Source organism: Bubalus kerabau, chromosome 22 (genome assembly GCF_029407905.1).
Source record: "Bubalus kerabau isolate K-KA32 ecotype Philippines breed swamp buffalo chromosome 22, PCC_UOA_SB_1v2, whole genome shotgun sequence".
Lineage (NCBI taxonomy): Eukaryota > Metazoa > Chordata > Mammalia > Artiodactyla > Bovidae > Bubalus > Bubalus kerabau.
This window is the reverse complement of record NC_073645.1, coordinates 23,953,210-23,978,482: the sequence shown is the minus strand read 5'-3', so window position 1 is coordinate 23,978,482 and position 25,273 is coordinate 23,953,210. Positions and strand designations below refer to the sequence as shown.

Here is a 25,273-nt window from a genome sequence, read left to right as displayed (position 1 = left end):
CCATACCAGGCCTTCAGGAGAGGCTAGCAGTGGAGATTGCAGGGACATCAGAGGCGGGTCTTCTAGGTATCCAGGATAGAATCAGGCGTTTTAGGGAAGAGGGAAGGGCCCTCAAAGTCTGGGACCTTTTCCATGGATAAGCTGTCATCTTTCCTCCTTCTCAGTCAAGGGAGATTGAGTAGCAGCTGCTTAGATATTAACTTCGTAATTTTTTTCCACTTCAGGTTTGGGTATATAAGTTTACTCTATATTGGAATAATACTGAGTTTGGGCCTTTTATTAGCATCTATGAAAAGTCCTATGAATCTAAGTTGTACCAGATACTCTGCAGGTGCCCAGAGAAGATGGTGATCACAGTCACGGGGAGACAAAGTCACACATGAAATAAAAGGATAACAGAATCTGAAATTGAGATGTATTAGCATAAAAGATAAAGAATCCAAAATGAAGAGGCAGAAATGTACAAGAGTGTAGGACCCAAACAGCTTGGGAAGTGAAGCCAAGTGGCCCTTCTCTGGCTGTTACGTCTCTTACATATCATATATCATCACCTGGTATCTGTAGCAGGGAAGTCCTTGGTTGAGCTGCCTGAGCTAAGAGAGCAGGGTGTGGGTTGATGAGGACTGACTGCCCTTTTCTTTGTCCCTCCAGGACCTGATGGAGAAAGTGATGGTCCTTAAAAGGAGCTTGGAGCTACTGCGGGGTCCTGATGGGGTGAGCCCAGGCCCTGCCACAACCTACAGAATCACTCAGTATGCCAACCTCCTGGCAGCCCAGGGCAGCCTGGCCACTGCCATGAGCTACCTACCCAGTGACTGTGCTCAGGTGAGTGGGAGCATGTGGAGAGAGCAAACCATTTCTTTCAGTCATCTTAACACTAGCTGAGCACTTCTGTGTTACGGGCACTATGCTAAATGCTAAAGCTCCCAGGATAAATAAGACCTAGTCCTTCAGGAAGTTCACAGTCTCTTGGAGGAAAACCAGATGTCAATAATTTATCCTGCCATAACAGAAGCTTATACTAAGCATTGTGGGACTTCACAGGCAAGGGGCTGGCTTTGTTTGGAGAAGCTGAAGAAGGCTTCTCAGTGGTTTAAAACAGCTGAGTTGGACCTTCAAAGAGAAATAACTAGTAAAGCAGATGTCAGTTTGGCAGGGGTTAGAGATCTTTTGAGTTCTCTAAGATGGCTAAAATGTGGAGGGTCAGCTGAGGTTTGAAAGCTATGTGGGGCTAGGCTTGTAAGAGAGGATGTTTGCTTGTTTTAATTTTACTTAACACAGTCTTTCATTATTGTAACTTTTATAGCTACCAGTTCAGCAGCTGAGAGATCGACTTTTTCATGCCCAGGGTTCTGGTGTCTTGGGCCAGCAGTCTCCCCCTTTCCCTTTTCCCCGGGTTGTTGTGGGAGCTACCCCCTACTCTCAAGAGACATCCTCTCCCAGACTGAAATTCCAGTCTTCTCACCAGGTAAGACCCTGCTTATTCAGTTATTCAAAAATACCTATTAAGTGTCTACCAAGTACTAGGCATGATTGCAATATATTAATTTAAAAAATGATGAAAATTCCTATCTTCATAAAGCATCAGTTCAATTCAGTTCAGTTGCTCAGTCGTGTCCGACTCTTTGTGACCCCATGAATTGCAGCATGCCAGGCCTCCCTGTCCATCACCAACTCCCAGAGTTCACACAAACTCAGGTCCATCAAGTCGGTGATGCAACCAGGCCATCTCATCCTCTGTTGTCCCCTTCTCCTCCTGCCCCCAATCCCTCCCAGCATCAGAGTCTTTTCCAGTGAGTCAACTCTTCACATGAGGTGGCCAAAGTACTGGAGTTTCAGCTTTAGCATCATTCCTTCCAAAGAACACCCAGGACTGATCTCCTTTAGAATGGGCTGGTTGGATCTCCTTGCAGTCCAAGGGACTCTCAAGAGTCTTCTCCAGCACCACAGTTCAAAAGCATCAATTCTTCGGCACTCAGCTTTCTTCGCAGTCCAGCTCTCACATCCATACATGACTACTGGAAAAACCATAGCCTTGACTAGACAGACCTTTGTTGGCAAAGTAATGTCTCTGCTTTTGAATATGCTATCTAGGTTGGTCATAACTTTCCTTCCAAGGAGTAAGCGTCTTTTAATTTCATGGCTGCAGTCACCATCTGCAGTGATTTTGGAGCCCCCAAAAATAAAGTCTGACACTGTTCCCACTGTTTCCCCATCTATTTCCCATGAAGTGATGGGACCAGATGCCATGATCTTTGTTTTCTGAATGTTGAGCTTTAAGCCAACTTTTTCACTCTCCTCTTTCACTTTCATCAAGAGGCACTTTAGTTCCTCTTCACTTTCTGCCATAAGGGTGGTGTCATCTGCATATCTGAGGTTATTGATATTTCTCCCGGAAATCTTGATTCCAGCTTGTGCTTCTTCCAGCCCAGTGTTTCTCATGATGTACTCTGCATATAAGTTAAATAAGCAGGGTGACAATATACAGCCTTGACGTACCCCTTTTCTTATTTGGAACCAGTTTGTTGTTCCATGTCCAGTTCTAACTGTTGCTTCCTGACCTGCATACAGGTTTCTCAAGAGTCAGGTCAGGTGGTCTGGTATGCCCATCTCTTTCAGAATTTTCCACAGTCTATTGTGATCCACAGTCAAAGGCTTTGGCATAGTCAATAAAGCAGAAATAGATGTTTTTCTGGAATTCTCTTGCTTTTTTGATGATCCAGCAGATGTTGGCAATTGGATCTCTGGTTCCTCTGCCTTTTCTAAAACCAGCTTGAACTTCAGGAAGTTCACGGTTCACATATTGCTGAAGCCTGGCTTGGAGAATTTTGAGCATTCCTTTACTAGTGTGTGAGATGAGTACAATTGTGCGGTAGTTTGAGCATTCTTTGGCATTGCCTTTCTTTGGGATTGGAATGAAAACTGACCTTTTCCAGTCCTGTGGCCACTGCTGAGTTTTCCAAATTTGCTGGCATATTGAGTGCAGCACTTTCACAGCATCATCTTTCAGGATTTGAAATAGTTCAACTGGAATTCCATCACCTCCAGTAGCTTTGTTTGTAGTGATGCTTTCTAAGGCCCACTTGACTTCACATTCCAGGATGTCTGGCTCTAGGTGAGTGATCACACCATTGTGATTATCTTGTTCATGAAGATCTTTTTTGTACAGTTCTGTGTATTCTTGCCTGTATTCTTACAGTTCTTGTATTCTTAATATTCTGGCAAGAATATTAAGATATTCTTAATATCTTCTGCTTCTGTTAGGTCCATACCATTTCTGTCCTTTATCAAGCCCATCTCTGCATGAAATGTTCCCTTGGTATTTCTAATTTTCTTGAAGAGATCTCTAGTCTTTCCCATTCTGTTGTTTTCCTCTATTTCTTTGCATTGATCGCTGAGGAAGGCTTTCTTATCTCTTCTTGCCATTCTTTGGAACTCTGCATTCAGATGCTTATATCTTTCCTTTTCTCCTTTGCATTTCGCTTCTCTTCTTTTCACAGTTATTTGTAAGGCCTCCCCAGACAGACATTTTGCTTTTTTGCATTTCTTTTCCATGGGGATGGTCTTGATCCCTGTCTCCTGTACAATGTCACGAACCTCAGTCATAAAGCATAGATTCAGTTATTTTTAAATAGCTGTTTATTGAACAACGGCTAGGCACTTAGAACAGAAAAGTATACAAACCATGATCCTTGCCCTTAATTTGCTCATAGTCTAGTAAGAAGATAGATATGTAAAAATTAACTACAGTAAAATTCATAAATGCCCTGAATGGGATATGATAAAAGAACCCTGAGATCACACGGAAAGCAATTTACTGATATTTGATCTGAGTCTTGAAGATTAAAAGTTATTTAAGCAAAGGAGGAGGGAAGAAAGGTTATTTCAGGCAGAGGGAATGGCATCTGCCAAGGCAGTAAAGGGAAAGTAAGCAAAGCCTGTTTGAGGAATGACTAACATTTTAATGACTTTACAAAGCAGGTGTTATGGCAGTGGAATGAGTTAGTTGAGGCTGGGGTAACAGTAGATCAAGAGAGGCCTGGTATTTCTGTGTTCAAGAGTTTAGAGTTGACCCTGAAGACATTCTGGAGCTATTGAGTGGTCTTGTGCAGGGGAAGGATTAGCTATGTGTCTAGAAAGGGCAAAGCTAGAGACCATTAGGAGCATAGCAGGAGATGATGAAGGAATGAAGTGATCTAAAACTAGAAAGTGAGGTTGGATTTGAGATATTTAGTAGGTAGAATTGACAGAAACTGATGATGATGTAGAGGACAGTGCCCAGATGGATAGGATGCTGTTATTTTATGAGACCAGGAGCCTATCAGAAGGGAGCAAAATCCAGGGAGATTGTAGATAAAGGTATTAGGCAGGAAAATTCTGATTATTTATCCTGTCCCATCTGTTAATTTCCACCCTCATTTTTGTCCCTCCCTCTGCTCCACCTCTTTCTATTATCCTACTTGCTCATTTTCTCTCCCTCCCTCCCCAACCTTCCTCTCTCTTTTCTACTCTGAAATAATTATAGATTCACAAGAAGGCACAATGAAATGTACTGGGAAGTCTCATGCATACCAGACCCACCACATCCGATGTCAGTATCTCAGACAACCACAATACAATAGCAAGACCAGGAAATTGACATTAGTATTATCCACAGATTTCACTGGTTTTACATGTCCTCATATGTGTCTGTGGGTGTATAACTATGTAAGAATTTTTTTTTCATCTTTTTAATAGTCCTTCACAGAGCAACAAAAAAAATTAATTTTATAAGGTCCAATTTATAAAGTTTTCCTTCTGTGGTTCATGCTTTTCATGTTAAGTCAAAGAACTGTTAGCCTAGTACAAGGTCCCCTAAATTTCCTACTGTTTTTTTCTAGAAGTAGTTTTAAGTCCATGTTCCACTTTGGATTAATTTTTGTGTAAGTGTGAAATTTGAGTCAAGGTTTATTTTTTTGCCAATGGATATCCAGAATCACTTATTAAAAAGGCTATCCCTCTTCCTTTTTTCCCAGATTACATGCCTTTAATTTCTCTTGCCTTTTTGTAGTATTAAAATGAGAATGGTGAGTGTGAACACCTTAACCTTGTTTCCAGTCTTAGAGGGAGAACATTCAGTCTTCCAGAACCAAGAATAATGGTAGCTCTACGTTTTTGTAGATGCTCTTTGTGAAGCTAAGGAAATTCCTTCTTTTCCTGGTGTGCTGAGTCTTGAATCAGTGTGCATCATTTTGTATAATCAAATGATTTTTCTTCTGATATGGTGGATTGCATTGATTGATTTTTAAATATATCATGATACACATTCCATGACCAGGAATAAATCCTATTTGGTTGTGGTATATTATTTTTATATACATTGCTGGATTTGATTTACTAAAATTTTGCTGAGGATTTTTGTGCCTAAGTTTATGAGAAATAGTGATCTGTAGTTTTATTTTGTGGTGTTGGTATCAGGGTAGTACTGACCTCATAAAGTAAATTAGGAAATGGTCCTTCTATATTCTGGAAGAGATTATGGAACCTTTGTGTCAATTCTTTGAGTGTTTGGTAAAATTTCTCCAGTGAAACTATCTAGGTCTACCTAGAAACTTTTGGGGGAAGGGGGTGGGAGGAGGTTTTTAATTACAAGTTTAATTCCTTAAATAGTTATAGAACATTCAGGTTTTTGGTTTAATTTTGGCAGAGTTTTGGTAGTTTGTGGTTCTTGAGGAATTGGTCCATTTTTCTAAGTTGTCAAATTATTTGTAAAGTTATTTGTAACATTCCTTATCATCTCTTTCATGGATGCAGGGTCTGTTGGAGTATTCTCTGCTTCATCCTCTATCTTGATGAATTGTGTCTTCTCTATCTTTGTCAGTCTTTATAAAGATTTATCCATTTTGTTGATTTTTTAAAAAATTAGCCTTTGGTTTCATTTTCCCTGTTGTTTTTCCATTTTCAGTTACTTAGTACTTTCTTTTCCCTTCCAAGATGCTGATCCTTTTTTCTCTTCCTACAGGTTCCAATTCTACCTCCAAGGCCAAGGATTTTTACACCTCAGTCATCACTAATGATGCCCTTGACACCTTCCCATCCTAGCCCTTATCAGGGCTCCAGAATGCAGAATACAAGTGACTACAGGCCATCTGGGGTCCAGGAAGCACAGCCTTTGCCTCTGGGCCCTGGGGGAAGGCCTGGTGAGTGACCAACTGAGTGGAAATCTGGCTAGACAGAGTGCAGAGAAAAATAGCTGGCATGGCTGGCATGGATTTGGGAAGTAATATGTCCATATAGTGGAAAATCCCATGGATGGAGGAGCCTGGTGGGCTATAGTCCATGGGGTCGCTAAGAGTCAGACACGACTAAGCGACTTCACTTTCACTTTTCACTTTCATGCATTGGAGAAGGAAAGGGCAACCCACTCCAGTGTTCTTGCCTGCAGAATCCCACGGACAGGGGAGCCTGGTGGGCTGCTATCTATGGGGTTGCACAGGGTCGGACACGACTAAAGTGACTTAGCAGCAACAGCAGCATGTCCATATAGTGGGAGGAGCTTGGAGTCTGACTTCTTAATACTGTCAGTACTTGGCTTTGTACTTTGGGCATTATACCTAGCCACTTTGTTTCTTTTGAAAATTGAGACTGATTGTTATATTGTTCATTTCTACCCCACAGGGTTGTTTTGAGGGTCAAATAAGGAATATAGTTAAAAATAGTTTGTAAATGGTAGATTTCCATACACTTATATTATTAATTATTATTATAGTTTCTTTTTTTTTAATTCCTCCATGATTCCTCTCTGATGTGGTCTGAATCTCCTCTCTGTCCCATTTCAGCTTTATCTCAGCCTCAGCTGTTAGGAGGGCAAAGGGCGCAAGCTCCTAACCCCGTGGGATTCCCTGGAACATGGCCTCTCCTGGCTCCATCCATGGCACCCCCAAACATTATGCAGTCTGGCTCTGTCCCCCTGCCTAGGGCTCCTCCAGTGCCCCCTCTGTTTCCTGTGAGAGCACCAGGCTTCAGCCCTATGAGCTCCCAGCCACCAGCTGCTCCTGTCAGCTTCCCTGTGGCCCACCCTCCAGGAGGGCCAGGTACTCCATGCGCTGGTGTCCTCCCGACCACTGGCATCTTGATTCCTCACCCAGGTCAGTCTTCTCCCATGGCCTTCCTCTCCTCCCCTCCCCACTACCACCTTGGGAGTCTCTTTCCTCAAGCCAGTGAACTAGGATTAGGAATGTCAACTGAGAGTGTGGCTGGTCTGCAGAGGGTGTGTGTGGAAGACTCCAACTAAAACAATTTTACTGATCTTCAGACCAAAAATTTCAGTGTTTCTGGTCATGCCCCTAAATACCCCTATGTTTATACTATGCAGGACCTCAGGATTCCTTGAAAAATGCTCCAGTGCCCAAGGGAAACCTCCAGAGGAAAAAGGTGAATACATCTCTCCCCACTCAACCCTCATACATTCACCAATGAGCCACGCTCTAGTTCCTTACAGAAGCAGCCTGGTTCTTTCCATGCTCAGTTGGGCACTCTGTCCCCTCTCTCTCCCCACTTACTCTTCTCCCCTCAGCCACCTCCTCTTCCTTCTTATTCACCATCTCCTGACTTCTAGGTTCCCCACTCACAGTTCTGTGCCCTTGTTCATTCATAGTTTCTGCCACTCCCTCAAAGCAGGGTGGAAGGGGTCTTTCAGCTTAGACTCATGTGCCTTTCTTTTCTCTCTCTTTAGTTGCCAGAGACATTTATGCCCCCAGCACCAATTACTGCTCCAGTTATGTGCCTCGCCCCTGAGCCTCGAGGGGTCCTTTCCTCACAACCTGCTGTCCCCAGTGTGAGTCATGCTCCCCCCGGAGCCCCGAGAGAACTCAGCCGGCAGATGACAGGAATGATGTGTTTTCCTTCCTCTCGGAAACCTTCTTTTCTTGGGTGTAGAAAAGCAGGGAGCATGAAGGATGGCTTCATTCCTCAAGTTGGAGGCAGACTCTGGGCTGAAAGAGATGGGATAGGGGGCAGATACCAAGTGTCCCTACTGCAGAGAAGGGGGATGCCCCTCCCCAGCTCTGCTCCAGTGGGAGCAGCATGACCCCAAGTCACAGAGGACTAGTCTTGAGGGGAGCCATAAGCAGGACAGCTTGCCTATCTCTCCTGTCTCCCTGCTCCCTCCTCAGCAATGTCAGCAGCCACTGGAGAAGATCAACAGGAAGGAGCTTCCCCCTGAACACCAGTCTTTGAAGATCAGCTTTGAGGCACTTCTGCAGCGCTGCTCCCTATCTGCCACTGATTTAGTAAGTCTGAACCTTCCGCATGATGCTCCCTTCCGACCCCAGCTGGTCCCAGGATCCCTTAACTGTAAGACCAGTTCCTTGTGTGAATCTTCTTACTGTCCCTGGACATGCTGTCTGTAGCTTATACTTATTTGATATTGTTGGTGTGGAATTGGGGAAGACTTGTCTGGTCTGGAGTTTAGCTCCTTGATAGCAGAACCCAACAGCACTGAGACTTAGCTCTTGGAAAGGCAGCAGGGAGTACTAGAAGGAGGGTGAGATCAGTAGTGAGGAGACCTGCCATTCATTCCTGGCTGAGTCAGCTAGAGCAAGTCACTTACCCTCTTCAGGCCTCCATTTGTCCTCTGTCAAATGAAAGAAAGAGCATTGAGCCATTCTAGCTCTAAGGTATCATGATTCTTTACAGTCCTGTGTAGTATTAGGCTTAGGGGCTGGAATTAGAATCCATTTCCCTCCCTGCAGAAGACAAAACGGAAGCTAGATGAAGCTGCGCAACGTCTAGAATGTCTGTATGACAAGCTCTGCGTGGGGACAGTAAGTACACTCAGTGGTTCTCATCTGCCTCCTGCTTTTCCACCCTCACCCATGGCCAAAGGGCACACAGTGTCCCTTCCCATATGCCTCACTAACCTTGGGTTCCCTACAGAATATAGACATGTTGCCTGGACTGGGCTCCAGAACTCCAGAAGGGAGTCTTCGCTTCTCCCTTCCATGCCTCCAGGGTAGGGGTGGAGTTGGGCTTACTAACTCTGGGCCAATCCCTCCACAGCTCTCGCCTCCTGTGCTGGCCGGGCTCCATGAGATTGCCCGATGTGTGGACGCAGGAAGCCCTGAGCGGGGCCTTGCGGTGCATGCCCAGGTGGTGGGCTGCAGCAGCTTCAGTGAGGTCTCCAGCTTCATGCCTGTCCTGAAGTCTGTCCTCACCATTGCTCATAAGCTGCGCGTCTAAACCAGGCAGCTCCTCCTGCCAGGAAACCACTTTTACTGTTACTTAATTCCTTCCTGCAGGAAGGGAATTTTGGAACAGATTGTTTGTTTTTCCCAGCCTTCCTCCCTTGCTGCCAGGTATATGATGCTGTAGACTTGGCTCTGAACCAGCAGAGTGCCTGCTCTCTACCCCTTTATGCCCGGCCCTCTGGGATCTGCCCAGAGCTCGGTCAGCCTGTTCTCCTTCACTTTCCCTAAAACTATCCTCCAACAGGGGCTGGCACAGTGTGCCTTCTCCCCCAGGGGTATTCTGTCCAGGTGGTTTCTGAGAGGGTGAGCAGGGTCATTTTTTCAAGTCTACCTCTGCCGAACCCATCATGTGGGTCTTTTGTCTTCCCCCTTCTGTGGGTTATGAGCCTGACTTTACCTTCTCCTTGCCTTTGACTTCATGTTTCCATACTTCTCTGAGCCCCAGAGACTGGGGTAGAGTTGACTGCTACTCAGCCTTTCAACAAATCCTAGACATGAGTGATGGGTGCTGAGCAGAACCAAGAGAAATAAATCAGGCCCTTTTAAGAAGGGACTTCTCTGCCAGCATTGTTAAGGGTGAACTAGGTGAGGTGGAGGGTGGAAGGGGGTGCACTGCCTTTTGCTGAGAGTTGTCTTAAGCTATGGGATAGGAGCAGAGGGACCACTGCCCATTGGGAGCAGCCCCTGACTCAGCCTGCCTGAGTCCTGGCCCAGGCAAGATATAGACCCATTCATTCTTTGGTTAGAAGCCTGGTTCTGGAATAGGAGCCATATTAATGAAAGACTCTTCTGGCACTCTTCTTCAAGACTTGGAGGCCCTTCTTCCCCACCCCCATGCATCTCAGGGCTGCCTTCTCTCTCTGGCTACACTTTCATGGTTGGACTCTGCACTGAAGCCCTGATGTACTTTATGTGCAATAAAGCTGCTTTAGTTTGGTTTCTTCAGTCATCTCCCAATTATTATCTTCTCTGGGTCCTAGTTTGCTCTTACCTGTCTTCCCAGTCCTTTGTTCTTGCTCCCTGTACCTCAGTAAGGCAAGGGAGAGGCTTGGGGACAGATAGGAAGTCAGGAGAGTTGAAGAAAGGAGGTGGCACTGAATTAAGCTCTCTCCTTGCAGCATTTATGGCCACTCGGAGAGGGGAGTTGTGTGTGTGTGTGGTGTGTGCGCGCATGTGTCTCCATCCGTGCCTGACATTCAGCTCCAGGGTTTTCCCCACATCACTTGGCGTGTGTGTCTCCATCTGTGCCTGACATTCAGTTCCAGGGTTTTCCCCACACCAGTGTGTGTGTGTGTGTGTGTGTGTGTGTGTGTGTGTGTGTGTGTGTCTCCATCCGTGCCTGACATTCAGCTCCAGGGTTTTCCCCACACCACTTCAGGGCTGAGCTCAGCTACACAAAGGGACTGGGTGTGAAGCCAGGGGTACGATCTCTAATCCTGTTGTAGATCGCATCATGTCTGCAGGCTAGATGTGTGTGTTTGGGAGGAAGGGATTGTTAGGCAGTATTTGTTTGTAAAGCCACTTGCTCTTCAGATAATACTTGCACTAACTTCTATTGATGAAGCAGTGTGAGCCCCAGCAAAGTCCTTTCCCAAAGTGTCTTTGAAGCCAAGAGCCCATTGAAGGGAAGAAAGGCCGGGAGAGGGGATTAGTTTGTTCAGCAGCTGTGAATTTCAGTGGGAGGTTGATGAACTCCGAAGTCTTTGTTTAAATTAAAGGGGGGGAGAAAAAAGCCGCTGCTGGAGCGAGAGCCCCACTTGGGGCCCTGAACTAACACAAGGAGAAGTCTGAGCTGCGGGGAGCTGTGTACTGACTGCGAAGACTTTTCCCAAACACTTTCGGAAAGGTGTTGTGAGAAGGGAAGGGGGCGGAGTGGGGGATTAGCATGTGAAATGAAGTTTTCATTGACTCCGGTGGGGGTAGAAGGCTATTTTAATGGCATTTTGTTCTCTTATTTTCTCTTCTTGAGCTCTTTAGAGATATTGTTTTGCTAAGGCCGGCTTTCTTCCCCCTTCTTTCCAGTCTGCAGATTGCCTCTATGGGAGCCAACATAAATATTTCTCCTCCAGGAATGCGGGTTAATTAAAAGGAAATGAATGAGTGGAAGCATCCAATCCAGACCCACAATAGGCGAGTGCCCTGGCTTGCCCTTCCCTCCCACCACCCCCAGCACCGCCAGCGCTGAGCACGACCCTGTCTCTGTCTTTGCCCTAACCTGCTGCTAAGGCCAGTTGAGGCTGAGATTCTTTTCAAGGAAAGAAAGCCCTGCCTGTGTGTAGGCTCACAGGCCAGGGACAGGAAGGAGACAGTGTTTTGTCCCCTCCACCCAGCATCCTTGTCACTTCTCAGGACCTCCCTCCGCTTCTGTCCCCGGGCTGAGACAGATGGACTCCTAAGGAGCACACAAGAGGAGGGGAGGAGCCTGGGTTCCAGAACTCACCCATGGTACCTTACAAGTTGGTGGAACAAGCCAGACATCTTTCTCAGCATCAGTTTAAATCTATAAAACAAAATATTTTTCACTCACTGACCTTGAAGTTGTCTTCCCAAGCAGCCAGTCTGGTCGTCCACATTTATAAAGGGGAACACAGCACTGGCGATTGATTATAAGAGAGAACTTAAACTCCATGAATGCAGGAGGTCAGTATGTTGTTCACCACTGTATTTCTACTGTGGTGTTTGTTGAATGAATAAATGAATCAGTGGATAATGTAAGGGGCAGGGGGAAAGCGATCCAGATCTAAGGTAGCTCAGTATTGTTTTCTTTATAGACACAAATGAATGTGATGTCAATCATAGCCATTTGGGAGTGTAAAACAATAACCTGTGAAAGAACTTTCTGGCAGCATGACATGTTTCAAATACCGACCTGGAGTTGTCACACATGAAGCACGATAGTTCTCCTCCTAGTATGCTGAGAGACCTCCTGGGGAATGTCGCTTTCCTTTATAAGGTTTTACTTTTCTATTTTCTAGCTGCCTTACCAGATTTTCTTACTGAACACTGTCAAGCAATTCTGCCAAGTGGGACAGCCAAGTTAGTGCATGCTGCTGCTTGATTAGGGACAAAGGGCTAGTTGGGAGATCCACGAGGCCCAGATCAAAGCTGAGGAAAGGAGCAAAAGGCCGTTGCTGATAGAACTGGAAGTGAAGTGCTCCAACACCCTGAAGGGCAGCATGTACCCTGTAAGGAGGGAAGGTGAGCCTCTCTCCTCAATAGGTGTTAGTGGGACCAGAAGACGTATAGGGATGAGGCCAGGGATTTGAGGTCTGCCCTTGCTGTTGTCTCAGTTTGGAGCATGGGAGCCATTCTGCGCTCACTGATCGACCCTTAGAGCCTCCTCCCATTTTACCCACTTGGAGCTACTCTTCCTCTGTGCTCTCCTCTACAAGAGATGAGATGAAGTCTTCTAGCATTTGACCCATTCTGCTCCAGAGGGTTGCCTGGCACCCAGATCCAGGACCAGCCTAGGGGAGGGAGATGACTGGGAGGCTCCTTAGGCTGTAGAGGGTCTGTCAGGATTTAGTTCTTCCCTTCCCGAGCCCCATTCCATCAGCAAGTCCCTGCTGTACTGCTTCCTTCTGAGAAGAGAATGAGAAGCACCACAAGTAGCAAGGTCTTAGCCACTGAGTGAATGTATCCGTGGAAGATTTATGGGCATGATTTCCTAATACTTGGCAGATGAACCTCAGTCAGGCCAGGATAACTACTTAGGCCATCATGGAAGTGAGGCCCACAGGAGGATAGTATCCAGGCAAGGTGGGAGGGAGGAGAGGGCGTAGAGGTTACATCTTCCATGCACCCTTCTCCATAGCCCCAAGAATAAGTTCAATACCTGGAAAAAAAGATGTCACAGTGACTGCAATAAATTAAGGTTCAAGGTACTGAACTTCCTATTAACAGTTTCATTGCAGAAAGTTTATATATTGAAGGAAAGTATCCAATTTCTGAATCCTGCCTATTTGAGAATCAGGTTAGTGAAAAGGAGAGATCCCAGCTTCTCATTCCTCATGACCTATCTTCAGAGGTGCAAACCAGGGTCTGAAGGGAAATTAGCTTTATTTATCTCAGTCTTGGCTCAGGGGAATAAGACCCTTTGGGGAAGAGTAGAGGTAAAGTTGGTTGCTAGGAGAATGTAGGTTAGGAGCACAGAGAAGCTTATTTGAAAGGGTAGGAAATAACTGGCACTCTCCCCTTACCTCTTTTCTGGATGTTGTGGGTATGTGTCTGGGGCACCTTGGATGATTGTCTAAGAAGGTTGTTGCCCCACTGGCAAAGTCCATTAGAGACATGACGGGTGAGTGGCACCCTTGGTTTTCATCAAGTCAGCACTCAAGCGTTTTCACTTCCTCCATCTTCAACTTCTACCTCTAGGAACCAACCCCTAAAAACATGCTTTTTCTTGGGTCAGTTTCCTCAGTATCTCTTTCACAGAAGGAAGGAAGGATAAGGGGAGGGAAAGTAGAGATTCTTGGGGAGTCTATGCCAGCAGTTAGGGAATCAGAAGCACAGGAGGGCCTCTGCCCAAGGAAGGTGTGGCTGTGGCAGAGAGCTGACGGCAGAAAATAGGGGAGTAGGGGTAGAGGGGGGAAGATGGGTTAAAAAAAAAAAAAAAACCATGCTTTCTCTGGGCCCTGCATATCTCAGAAGGGTTTTTCCAGTTCCTAAGTTCCACAAGCTAGGTCAGGCATTAGGGCAGGTACGGCCGGGAGAAGGGACGCCCATTCTCTTCAAAGTCCTGGGAAGATCAATAGCTCAGAGTCTCAGAACAGAGCTCTGTCAGGTCTCAGTGTGGTGGGCGGACGATGCCGACAGCAGAGAAACTTGGAAACAGGTTGGAAAGTGGCGAGCTCCGCAGAGAATGCAGCAGCTCTCCCCTTGGGATCCCTGGCCTTGGTAGTGTGGGGTCCCTATTCCCTAGATTCCTCACTACTGGGGTCTCTAAAAAAATCCAAGGACCAACGGGGAAACGAGAAGAGGGAAGAGGAGTCGCTTAGGGTTTTCTCCCAGGTTCGTGCGCCGCGCCCCCAGGTGGCCGGTCCGCGCGGCTGCAGAAGTACTTGGTGACTCGCCGGCGGCACTGCTCGCAGCGGACCGCGCAGCACCAGTGAAACTTGCAGTTGCAACTGGACACGGTCTCGGCGCGGCGCTCCTCTACCGCCAGCCCGCAGTCCCCGCAGAGTCGACGGCAGCTGCGGCGCTCCCAGCGGCCCAGGGCCCGGCCGCGCCGCAAGCACTCTCTGCCTTCGGTGCCCAGCAGCCCTAGCGTCTTGTTCTCCAGGCAGTAGTCCGGGGAGTCCTCCAGGTGCACCAGCTCCCGCGTGGAGATGGAGCGAAAGGTGTCAGCGATGGCGCCGCGGCCCGCCGCGCTGTTGCCTGCACCCTGCAGCAGGTCCACCTTGAGAGCTGCGTGGTACTTCTCTTTCAGATGCGCGCCCACCTCTCGGAACTCCGGCAGCTGCAGCCAGCAGGTCTGTGTGGTGCAGCTGCCAGACACCCCGTGGCACTTACACGTGCGTTTCATGGTGCCCTTCACCGCCTGGGGAGAGAGCTAGGAGTGAGCGGGCCAGGGATTGCGCCCCTGGGGAGTCTCGCCCTCTGTTGAGTTGCGAGGCTTCCTGCAAGTCTACCTGGCCAGCCGGCTTGGTACCACGTTTGCCCAGTCAGATAAGACTTGACAGGCTGTCCTCACCTAGGCCTGGCAGTGGATGGAGCCAGGTGCCTGATTCCAGGGGCTGCAGGACTCACCTTGCGGCCGGCCTCGTTGTTGTGCAGGTTCATGGCTGCCCGAGCATCCTGTCCTGTCTCTAGGGCATCGACGAACTGCTTGGATATTGCCTCTCCGAAGCCCACGTTGTCGCTGCAGCCTCCCCACAGCCAGCCTTGGCCCCCTGGAAAACGTAGTGGGAAGAAAGGCCGTTAAGCAGGCCGCAGGGAGCCTCCTGGGCTGCTGGTTCTAAGTGGGTTAGGGGGATTGAGGAAGGATTCAGGTGGGGCAAGTGCCCTCGCTCTAGATTAGTTTCACCCCAGATTTATTTTTGACACCGTTGTACTCCTAGCTTCAGCCCATCCCCTGCTCAGGACTCCATGATGTAAGTAGCTACCAGGGGAGGCAGGTGCCTGCTTCCCGGGCTGTGTTTCTGGCCTTTGGGCAGAGTGTACATATGTTCTGCCAGAGGTTGACGTCCGGAAGGCACAAAATGGTGTGGAAAAGGCGAGGAAAGTGCAGACACTGAGGGAGAGAGAGGCCAGTTGAGGTAATATGGAACAGCAGTTGGCAGCTGAGGTGGAGGGCAGAGGCCTGCAGAGGACACTGGAGGTAAACAGGGGAAATGAGATAGGGAAGGATGTAAGGTAAGGGAGTTAGAGAAGGTGAGGTTCGAGAAAAAAAAAAAACAAGACTGGCACTTTACAGGAACAGATCACCTTTAATGAGGCAAGAAGGGGCAGCAGTTAGATTAGTGGGCTGTTGCGCTAAGTCAAGAAGAGAGTAGGTATATATAGGAAAACATATATATGCGGAGATACATTATTTTGAGGGGGTCTGTTTTTCCTCATGATTATTTTTGACTAGTTAGCTTTCAACAACTGGGGCAAGGAATTCCTGAGACCAGCCAGAGACTGGGATCGGCTGGGAGCTGAACGTAATCTTAATGTCCATTCCTTTCTTCCGGGAAGAAAGTGCTTTATTCTGTATAGAACAGTGGGGAGGACCTGGAGGGGAGTTTTAACTCCAGGCTATTTTGAGCCTTGTAGCGTTCCTTCATTAGGCACTGTGGAAGGGCCCCCCTCCCATGGTTGAGGGGACTGTTCTTTTATTGCTATTGTACTTAAATTAAGGGAACCTCCCAGTGAGAGAAGGGCTCCCAGCTACCTATAGCCATGTTTGTCCCTGCAGCGCTTGGGCTCAAAGTGGTCCACCTTGATTTTCCTCAGATTTAGAAGACTACCACCCTTCTCCACTCCACCAAGTACCTGCCAAGCTTTTCATTGCCTAAATGAACTTCACTGGGCTGCCCTACCCACCCCCAAGGTCACTACTTACCCAGTTGCCCATTGCGGGAGTCGTCACAGCCACAGTTGTCAAAATCCCCAAGGCTGCAGTTTCTAGTCAGAGTGTACATGACCCCAGCAGAACTGATGGCATGTACAAATGCTGTCTCCCGATTAGCTGACAGGAAGCAAAAATTGAGTGAGTTGGAGGAATTGCAGCCCCAAAGACATACCTTTAATGCCATCATATACCCTCCTCACTGCTCTGTTCTATTGGGTTGGCCCAAAAGTTAGTTCAGGCTTTTCTACAGGATCTTATGGAAAACCCCAACAAACTGTTTGGCCAACCCAATATCTTGCCACGTTTATAATGTACCTTACTCTCTTCCAGGATCTGCTCCAGTCCTGGTTTCACCTCAGCTCTTCTCTCTTCCCATCTTTTCAGGTTACAGATTTTGCGACTTAGTGGTTAGAGTATTGTTGATATGGGTGACATTTAAGTGGGAAAGAGACCAAGAAAGAAATGGGGAAGAATCTGAAGGTCAGGTTGTAAAGAACCCATCCCCACTTTCTCTTGGAACATGGAAGTCTGAGAGGCTTCTGAGAGGTGCTAGCTAGTCCTGAATCATTTCCTGGCATGGCCACTTTTTAATCTTCTGTATGGGAATCTGGTCTCCAAGTCAATTCCCATTTGCTCTGTACCTCTCTACTGAGCCTGCTAAAGGAAGAGGCTAAGAGGCATGAAAATATATGACCTCTACTTACCTACCTATTTTGAGGAGGCTAGGAGGCTGCAGATGGTATAGGGTTGGGGATGAGGCAAGGGCCATTTGTTGAGTAGAGAGGGTGTCAGTAAAGAAAAAGAGGAGCTGGAGCAAAAAACAGAGAAGATACTAGAGAGGGAGATGACCTGAGAGCAGAGACCAACAAAGGTAAAGAGGGGGCTGGGTTCCATCCCTGGAGAGTGGGGCCCTAACCTATGGCCAAGGGGTCCAGGGACCTGTGGCTGAAGCTTTCCTTACCACTGCGAAGGCCACCATGGCTGGACAGCTGCAGGGCTCTCTCAGGGCAGTTCCAGCGGTCCCAAGCAAACTGGTATTTGCATTCTTCAATTCCACTCTGGGCACCAGCTGCCACACTGCTGGAGTAGATCAGGTAAGCCTGCAGGGACACAGGGGTCAAACTTCAGACTCACAGCAGCTGAACTTGGTAGGCATTTGCCTTAAAGTGGCTAAGCACATCTTTTCCTGCCCACTTTCCCACTCCTCCAAATTAATTACAGAGTAAGCACTTTTAATATGCTGTCTCATGTAACATCACAAATTTGTGAAATTGGTACCATTTTATAGAATAGAAATCTAAGGCTCAGAGAGGTGATGTAAAACAATTTGCTCAAGGTCCCACCACTAGCAAATGGTGGAAGTAGGAATGAAACTGGTGTTTCGTTAGACTCTAGACCTCACTACCTCTATTCACTGTACTCTGTCACTTCAAAATGAGACTCAGTTACACGATTCATGAATTTTCAACTGTTCTTATCCTATGAAGAGAACTTTTTGTAGCTGGAAATATTCTTAGAGATCATATAGTAGAAAGCCAGCATTTTAAGGATGGAGGACAGCCTGCCCGCTGTGTGCTGAGAAGGATGGCTAACTATAGCCTGACACTACAAAAGAAAACTTTTATTCTGGCCATAAATTCAGAGTCAATATTTCTGAGTTCTTGTCCTGGCTCTGACATTAGTTTTCTGTGTGATTTGGGGTGCATCCCTTTCTGTGCCACAGTTTTTCTGCCTAAAAGATACACAGTATAATAAAAGATGTGGATATAATGAAAAGATATTGACATGTATAGTCTTCAGTCAAGAAGCTAAGCAAAGTCCAAAGAGATCAAAGGAATTTTTTTCTTACCTTTGGTCCAGTCATCAGGAAATTGTTCACTGACCTAGAAGAGAGAAAAACCACAGAGCATAATAGAGATACACCGACTCATTTATGATGCCAAGAGTTTTAAGAATTACTTCAGCAAATATATAGGCATACCTCAGCGACATTCCTGGTTTGGTTTCAGACCACTGCAATAAAGCAAATTCTGCAATAAAGCCAATCACATGAATCTTTTGGTTTCCCAGTACATATAAAAACTATGTTCACACTATACTGTTGTCTATTAAGTGTACAATAACGTCTTAAAAAATTACAATGTATGTACCCTAATTTTAAAATACTTTATTTTTTGATGGATTTTACAACCTTGACATTTATTTATTTATTTTTGGCTGTGCTGGGTCTTCGTTGCTGCATGCAGACTTTCTCTAGTTGTTGGGGGACGGGCCACTCTTCACTGTGGAGTGTGGGCTTCTCATTGCCACCACTTCTCTTGTTGCAGAGCACAGGTTCTGCAGTGCTGACTTAGTAGTTATGGTGACCAGGCTTAGTTGCCCCATGGCATGTGGAATCTTCCTGAGCAGAGACTGAACACAAGTCCCCTGCAGGTGGATTCTTAACCACTGGCCCGCCAGGGAAGTTCTTAAAAAAAAAAAAAAAAAGCTTGTTGTTAAAAGTGCTAACCATCACCTGAGGCTTCCTGAGTCATAATCTTTTTGCTGGTAGAGGGTCTTGCATTGATGTTGATGTCTGCTGACTGACCGGGGTGTTGGTTGCTGAAGGCTGGAGTAGATATGGCAATTTCTTAAAATAAGACAATAAATTTCACCATATTGATTGGTTCTTCCTTTCATGAATGATTCCTCTGTAGTATGCAGTGCTGTTTGATAGCATTTTGCCCAGAGTAGAACTTCTTTCAAAATTGGAGTCAATCCTCTCAAATAGTGCCACTGTTTTATCAACTAAGTTTATGTAATATTCTAAGTCCTTTGTTGTCATTTCAACAATCTTTACAGCCTCTTCACCATGGGTAGAGTTCATCTCAAGAAACCATTTTCTTTGTTCATCCATAAGAAGCAACTTCTCATCCATTCAAGTTTTATCATGAAATTGCAGCCATTCGGTCACATCTTCAGACTCTGCTTCTAATTCCAGTTCTCTTTCCACCTGCAGTTATTTCCTCCACTGAAATCTTGAACGTCACAAAATCATCCATGAGGATTGAAATCAACTTATTCCAAACCCCTGTTAAACTTGATGCTTTGACATCTTCCCATGAATCCTGAATGTTCTTAGTTATCTAGAATGGTGCAGCCTTTTCAGAAGGTTCTCAATTAACTTTGTACAGAGGACTCATTCATGGCAGTTATAGCCTTATAAAATGTATTTCTTAAATAGTAAGACTTGAAAGTCAAAATTATTCCTTGAGTCATGGACTGCAGAGTGAATGTTGTGTTAGCAGGCATGGAAAATAGCGTTAACCTCACTGTACATCTCCATCCGAGTTCTCAGCTGTGCTGTCAGTGAGCAGTCGTATTCTGAACCAAATCTGTTTTTTCTGAGCAGTAGTTCTCAATATTGGGCTTCAGATATTCAGTAAACCATGTTGTAAACAGATGTGCTGTGATCCAGGCTCTGTTGTTCCATTTATAGAACAGAATTAGCATAGTTCTTTAGGGCCCTGGAATTTTCAAAAGGGTAAATGAACATTGACTTCAGTCTATATCACGAGCTGCCTTAGTCCCTAACAAGAGTCAACCTGTCTTTTGAAGTTCTGAAACTGGCCATTGACTTTTCCTCTCTAGCTGTGAAAGTCCTAGATGGCATCTTCTTTCAGTAGAAGGCTGTTTCATCTACATTGAAAATCTGTTGTTTAATTTAGCCTCCTTCATTAATTATTTTGACTAGATCTGGAATCTGGATACTTTGCTGCAGATTTACATCAGCAGTTGCTGTCTGCCCTTGCATTTTTATATTATGGAGATGGCTTCTTTGCTGTAAGCCTCATGAACCAATCTCTGATAGCTTCAAACATCTCTTTTGCATCTTCCTCACCTCTCTCAGGCTTTACAGGATTCAAAAGAGTTAGGTCCTTGCTTTGGGTTAGGCTTTGGCTTAAGGGAATGTTGTGGCTGGTTTGGTCTTCTATCCAGACCACTAATACTAATACTGTCTCCATATAGACTGTTTAATTTATCATTCTTTTTTTTTTTTTGGCTGTGTTGGGTCCTCATTGCTGTGCAGGCTTTTCTCTAGTTGTAGAGAGCAGGGGCCATTCTCTCGTTGATGGGTGCAGGCTTCTCATTGCTGTGGCTTCTCCTGCTGTGGAGCACAGTCTCTAAAGTGTGTGTGGACTTCAGTAGTTGCAACACATGAGCTCACTAGTTGTGGCTTCCAGGTTCTAGAGCACAGGCTCAGTAGTTGTGGTGCACAGGTTTAGTTGCTACATGGCATGTGGGATCTTCCTGGATCAGTGATCGAACCTGTGTCTCCTACATTGATTGGCAGGCAGATTCTTCACCACTGAGCCACCAAGGAAGCCCCTCACTTATCATTCTTGTTGATAAGAATGATTCTTGTGTTCACTGGAGTAGCACTTTAAATTTCCTTAAGAACTTTTCCTTTGCATTCACAATGTTTGGGAAAGAAGCCTAACTTCCTCTCTAAACTTAATAATTCATAGCTTTTGATTTAGAGTGAGTGATTCATGTTTTCACTGGAACACTTAGAGATCATTGTGGTATTTTCAACTGACCTAATGCAATATTGTTGTGTCAGGGAATAGGGAAGCCCTAGGAGGGGGAAAGATGAGAAGGGCTGGTGGGTGGATCAGTCAGAACCCACACATTTATTGATTAAGTTTGCAGTCTTATATGTCCTTTTAGGGAGTGACATAGAATACAGATTATAGAAGGCATAGTGAGTGTGTAATGTGAGGAGAGCCAAAGAGGAAGGAATTTAAGTGTATATGTGTGCCACCTAGGGACAGTAATATGATTAAAGGAAAGATGCTAACAGACAGTGGAGGATGGAGACGGCTCTACAGAATGTGGTTCAAGCAACATACTACTACTACATGGAGGTGTAAGCTTCCCATTCCCTTTACATACAGTTGCTGGTGACATGACCCAGGCTGGTGTCAAAGGGTTTGTGTCTTTCTGGACCCTCTCAGCTCTTCTCAGGCCTTTTGCTAAACTCCAGACTTGCATAAATACATATAATATATAAAACTCAGTTGTGTCTGACTCTTTGTGACCTCATGGACTATAACCTAACAGGCTCCTCTGTCCATGGAATTCTCCAGGCAAGAAACCTGGAGTGAGTTGCCATTCTCTTCTCCAGCTGACCCAGGGATTGAACCTGGGTCTCCCACATGGCAGGCAGATTCTTTACTGACTGAGCCACCAGGGAAGCGAGATATATATATATATATATATATATATATATATATATATATATATAAAGGAACTAGGGTTTGAGGCACAATTTATTTATTTATGTTTTGGCCATGCTGCATGGCTTACAAGACCTTACTTCCCTGACCAGGGACTGGACCTGGGACCCCTGCAGTGGAAATTCAGAGAGCTAACCACTGGACCACAGGAATTCCCCCAACTATATTCTTGACATCACTTCAGGCTTTAATAGGCAGCTCAAACTTAACATGTCCAAACAGTTTTGATCTTCACTGTCGCCATTTCAAATCTGTTCCTCCCACTGTCTTCCTCATCTAGGGAAAGGACAGTTCTTTCTTCCAGCTGCTGGGTGTCATCTTTAACTCCTTCCTTTCTCTCACATCCTGTGTTCAGTCTGTCATCAACTCCTGCCAGCTCCAGTTCAAAATATATCCAGACCCGAACCAGTTCCCAACGCCTTCACTGCTGTCACCCTGGTCCAAGCCGTCATTATCTCTTGCCTGGACTGTTGTTACGGCCTGCTAACTGCACCCCTTGGTTCTACCCTTATTCTTCTCATAATCTATGCTCAAAATGATTGATCCCTTTAAAAAGTGATCCATTTAAGGATGGGGAACATGTGTATACCTGTGGCAGATTCATGTTGATATATGGCAAAACGAATACAATATTGTAAAGTTAAAAAAAAATTTTTTTTAAAGTGATCCATTTAAAATATAAATCAAATTTTTGCCACTCTGCTGAAAATCCTCTAGTGTTTTGTTTTGATTCTTAAATCTCACATAGAATGATAGCCAAATTCTTACTGTGGTTTATGAGATTCTGTGCAATCTGGTACCCAGTTATGCCTCTGGTCTAATCTCCTGCTACTCTCCCCTCACTTAATCCGCTCCAGCCAGGCTGGTCCTCTTGTTCTTCCAGCACACCAGGTACTCTCCAGCCTCTGGGCTATTGCATGGGCTATCTTTTCTGTCTGGAATGCTTTCCCCATACAACCATATAGCTTGTTCCTTCACTTGCACTGTCCCTTTAATCAAACGTGTCATTTTCCCTGAGGCTTTCCTGGATCATCTATTTAAAAACTGCAACTTCTTCCACTCCCTCTCTCTGCTCCATTTTTCTCCAGGGCACTTTTCATCATCTAAATGCCATGTTTTACATCTTTATTTGTATATTCTCCTTCCACTAGATTGTAAGCTTCATTAGGCAAGGGTTTTTATTTTCCCCCTTGTTTTTTTCTTTTGGTCTGTTTTGTTCACCAAATATTATCCATGCCTTGAACAGTGCCCGAGGATAGTAACCATTTAATAAATATTTGTTGAATGAAAGAACAAAGGAACTCACATTTAGGGGTGGGAGCAGGAAGAAGTATCATCTGAGGAAACTCAGAAGGAACAGCAATCTAGAGAGATGGGGAAAGGAGAGAATCCTTCATTCATGCGCAAGGTCTTACCACCATGAATATGCAATATCTCCCAAATCTTTACCTCCAACCCTGACTTCCATCTTGAGATCCAGAGCTACGTTTTCAAACAAATGCTAGACTTCTCTACTGGGAATGCTTCAGATTGTGAGGGCAATATGTTTATTTTTTTAATTTTTACCATTTAATATGAAAAAGCACACCTTCCAAATAACTTCAATTTAAATATTAACAATGAGAATATCATATGAAGACTCATGGGATGAAGACTCATGGGAAGTTTTAACTCATGGGTTAAAACTTGAGTTTTTTTCTTACAGGGGGAAACACAAAGCTATTAGAAAGCACTCTCAAAACAGTATATTCTTCACAGGTTGGGGTGGGATGGGCAGTTGGTACAAGGGACAAGAGAATAGTAGATTATCTGTGAAAAAGTCCTCCTGGAGATTATAATTAGCCTGCCTCCCCATTCTCATGCTGGTTAAAAGTCACTATTATATTAAGAGAAAAACTCTAAGTACTTTTTTTTAAGAGTTAAAAAAATTTTGCTGTGTGTTCTTGAAATCAGCAAAGTGAATGTAAGAAAAATAGGGAACTATAATAAAAAAGAGCAAAAGTTAAAGAATTAGAAGCCAGTTTTATAGGGCTGTCTTTGAAAGATAATAAGACAGCAAATCCCTAGCTAGAGCCATCAAGAAAAGAGAAACACAAATACATACAATTAAGTTGGTGTGTGCAAAGAAAATACTATAAAAGATTTAAATATATCCTATTTTCTTTAAAATTTATTTAAAGTACAGATGATTCTCTAGGAAACTATTACTAAATTTGCCTTATTATGAGGCAGAAAACCTGAAAGAGGAAGTTCTAGAGCCAGAGGGTCGGTGTCTCAGCTCTGCTACTTATTAACTATGTGACCCTGGGAAAGAGACTAATCTGAGCTCAGTTAACCTCAACTATAACTGATGGGGTTATGAAGTGGCAACTTCAGAGGCTATTGAGAGGGTCAGATGAGATAATACTTGTATAGGACATATGACAAATTGGGGGAGATGCTTACAATATATGACACATGAAGAGCTCTTACATATTAAAACATTTTTTTTTAAAAAAAGGACATGAACAACATAAGTCCCAAAAGAAATAAAAATAGCCAGTAAACAATGGAGGACAGAATATTTAAAAGTTAACTCATCTTCCCTGCCAACTAGCCACTTCTGACTTCACTGTTTCCCACCCCACTACCCCCACTGCCCAGTCTCTCTCAATCCATTCTCGGCATCCAACCAGTTATTAAAACCCGAGTGTATCTTACCTTTGTAATATTTTTCACATACAAGTTCCCTCTTTTCTTTCTCATTGTCTCAGTGACTCTCACTGTTGCAGCCTGAGTTGTGGCCCCCGACCTAAACCACTGTAGAACTCTAGTGATTAACCTCTCTACATAACAGTTTTTATCCACTTCCTGTCAGATACGGTTTGAGCTAGATCAATCTTCTGAAAGCCTGATTCCAACGTCATCCTACTAAAGAATCTTTTGTAGTTCTCCAACTCTGGCCACTTAAGGCCCTCCATAATCTGACCCGACATCCCTTTCCAGCCTCATTTCCCATTAAACACCCCTACTTGTCTAGTCTTCTACTCAGGCCTCTGCTGTGCTTAGTTGCTCAGTTCTGTCTGACTCTTTGTGACCCCATGGACTGTAGCCCACCAGGCTCCTCTGTCCATGGGATTCTCCAGGCAAGAATACATGGAGTGGGTTGCCATGCCCTCCTCCAGAGGATCTTCCTAACCCAGGGATCAAACCCAAGTCTCCTGCATTGCAGGCAGGTTCTTTATTGTCTGAGCCACCAGGAAGCCCCTAGTCAGGCCTAACCAGTTGCTATTCTTGGAAATCCATGCATTCATGCCTCTATGCCTTTGATTATGCTGTTCCATTAATCTTACCTATTCTTAGTATTGTCAGCCAATACTGCTGGGACAACTGGATAGCCACATACAAAAGAATGAGGTTGGATCTCTACCTCATACCACATAAAAATTAACTAAAAATGAATTATAGACCTAAGTGTGAGAGCTAAAACTACAAAACTCTTAGACAAAAACACAGTTTCAATTTTTCATGACCTGGAATTGGGCAACGGTTTCTTAGATATACCAAAAGCACATGTCACCAAAGAAAACATAGATAAACTAGACTTAATCAAGATTAGAAATTTTTATGCTTCAAAAGACACCATCAAGAAAGTAAAAAGACACCCCATAGAATGGAAGAAAATGTCTGCAAGTCATATACCTAGTTAGACACTACCCAGAACATATAAGGAG

The 25,273-nt window shown here is 45.0% G+C and overlaps 2 protein-coding genes across 13 annotated transcripts in view; one reads left to right on the top strand and one right to left on the bottom strand.

Annotated features, from left to right (window-relative positions):
• Positions 1-12,053, top strand: part of SEC31B (SEC31 homolog B, COPII coat complex component) — a 36,534-nt gene extending 24,481 nt beyond the window's left edge. For 7 of the 12 annotated variants that reach the window (XM_055560448.1, XM_055560449.1, XM_055560450.1 and 4 more), the window contains 9 exons: positions 652-825; positions 1,307-1,468; positions 6,002-6,179; positions 6,819-7,127; positions 7,355-7,413; positions 7,715-7,816; positions 8,154-8,270; positions 8,733-8,804; positions 9,040-10,172. In XM_055560448.1, coding sequence (XP_055416423.1) covers positions 652-825; positions 1,307-1,468; positions 6,002-6,179; positions 6,819-7,127; positions 7,355-7,413; positions 7,715-7,816; positions 8,154-8,270; positions 8,733-8,804; positions 9,040-9,219 — 1,353 coding nt within the window. In that variant the 3' untranslated portion in view covers positions 9,220-10,172. Of the gene's footprint in view, positions 1-651; positions 826-1,306; positions 1,469-6,001; positions 6,180-6,818; positions 7,128-7,354; positions 7,414-7,714; positions 7,817-8,153; positions 8,271-8,732; positions 8,805-9,039; positions 10,173-11,249 lie in introns of those variants that run through there. The other 5 variants (XM_055560455.1, XM_055560454.1, XM_055560458.1 and 2 more) reach the window with 5 other exon arrangements.
• Positions 12,054-14,220: 2,167 nt separating this feature from the next.
• On the bottom strand, positions 14,221-18,273 carry WNT8B (Wnt family member 8B). Its single transcript, XM_055561085.1, has 6 exons — positions 18,263-18,273; positions 18,131-18,164; positions 17,243-17,381; positions 16,273-16,398; positions 14,976-15,118; positions 14,221-14,766 (listed from the first exon to the last, which is right to left on the bottom strand). Exons 1-6 carry the CDS (start codon positions 18,271-18,273, stop codon positions 14,221-14,223), a joined length of 999 nt encoding a protein of 332 aa, XP_055417060.1.
• Positions 18,274-25,273: the final 7,000 nt, after the last annotated feature.